General features: G+C 45.4%; 1 protein-coding gene across 1 annotated transcript; it reads left to right on the plus strand.

The window, feature by feature from the left end:
- Window positions 1-285: 285 nt before the first annotated feature.
- Window positions 286-834, plus strand: LOC311007745 (gamma-crystallin M2-like; the record flags this gene model as incomplete). Its single annotated transcript, XM_084001049.1, has 1 exon — window positions 286-834. One exon carries the CDS (start codon window positions 286-288, stop codon window positions 832-834), a length of 549 nt encoding a protein of 182 aa, XP_083857175.1.
- Between the last annotated feature and the right edge of the window lie 482 nt (window positions 835-1,316).

Consider the following 1,316-nt stretch of genomic DNA (forward strand, 5'->3'; position numbering starts at 1 on the left):
TTAGTTAGAAAGGTGCTATTGTTCCTTGTTAACCCTTTCAAAAAGGTTTTGTAAAACCGCCTCTCTATGTTTTTTAAGGCAAACAGCTGTAAATGTTGAAAACCCTTAGTCCTCAATGGGCTTCTATGGTATGTTGCTGGGTCAGGCTGTTTTCACAAAGGGGCCCTCTGCTTTTCAGGTATAAAAAGGAAGGTCTCCAGCAGGTAGACAAGCAGTTCAGCTCCAGCAGCAGTACCACCAACAGCAGCAGCAGTAGTACACCTACAGCAACAACACCTGGCAAAGATGTCTGGCATGAACATGATGGGAAAGATCACCTTCTACGAGGAGAGGAACTTCCAGGGCCGCTCCTATGAGTGCATGAGCGACTGCCCCGACATGTCCTCCTACCTGAACCGCTGCCACTCCTGCAGGGTGGAGAGGGGCTGCTTCATGGTCTACGACCGCACCAACTTCATGGGAAACCAGTACTTCATGAGGAGGGGCGAGTATGCTGACTACATGAGCATGATGGGCATGAGCGACTGCATCAGGTCCTGCCGTATGATCCCCATGTACAGAGGTTCCTACAGGATGAGGATCTACGAGAGAGACAACTTCATGGGCCAGATGCATGAGATGATGGAGGATTGCGACAACATCATGGACCGCTACAGAATGTCCAACTTCATGTCCTGCAACGTGATGGAGGGCCACTGGCTGATGTACGAGCAGCCCAATTACAGAGGAAGAATGTGGTACATGAGGCCCGGCGAGTACAGAAACTTCAGCAGCATGGGCATGAGCGGCATGAGGTTCATGAGCATGAGGCGCATCATGGATTCCTGCAACTAGATGACAACGTGGTGGTGATGCAGCAATTCGTTACAAAGCAACTCATCTGCAGCAACATACACTGGATGCTGACTGCAGCAAATTGACAACAAAGATTGAAGACCCCTGAACTGCACATACACATGTTTCTGACTGAGGTGTGGCTGTTGAAGAGAATGATGTCAGCCTCCTTAAGATCATACAAATAAAATCTACTTTGTTATAAAATAATATGTTGATGTTTGGACTTTTTCTCTTCCTCTTTTTCATTCTAATTATTTCCCAAGAGTCACCCTGCAACTAAGCTTTCATAACCTTAAATAATGGTAAATGATGGCAAGTAAAATTACCTTGGTTGTGAAACAGGTTCAGATAAAATTGGATATCAAATTTCAGCACCTTAATTGTACCAACCAACTGGTTCATTTAAAAAACAAAAACACACCATTTTTTTCTCTTCTTTACGTAAGTGCAGTATCATAGGGCTGAGATCTTCAGTGCTC

The sequence above is a fragment of the Trachurus trachurus genome (genome assembly GCF_905171665.1).
Source record: "Trachurus trachurus genome assembly, chromosome: 24".
In the NCBI taxonomy this organism is placed as follows: Eukaryota; Metazoa; Chordata; class Actinopteri; order Carangiformes; family Carangidae; genus Trachurus; species Trachurus trachurus.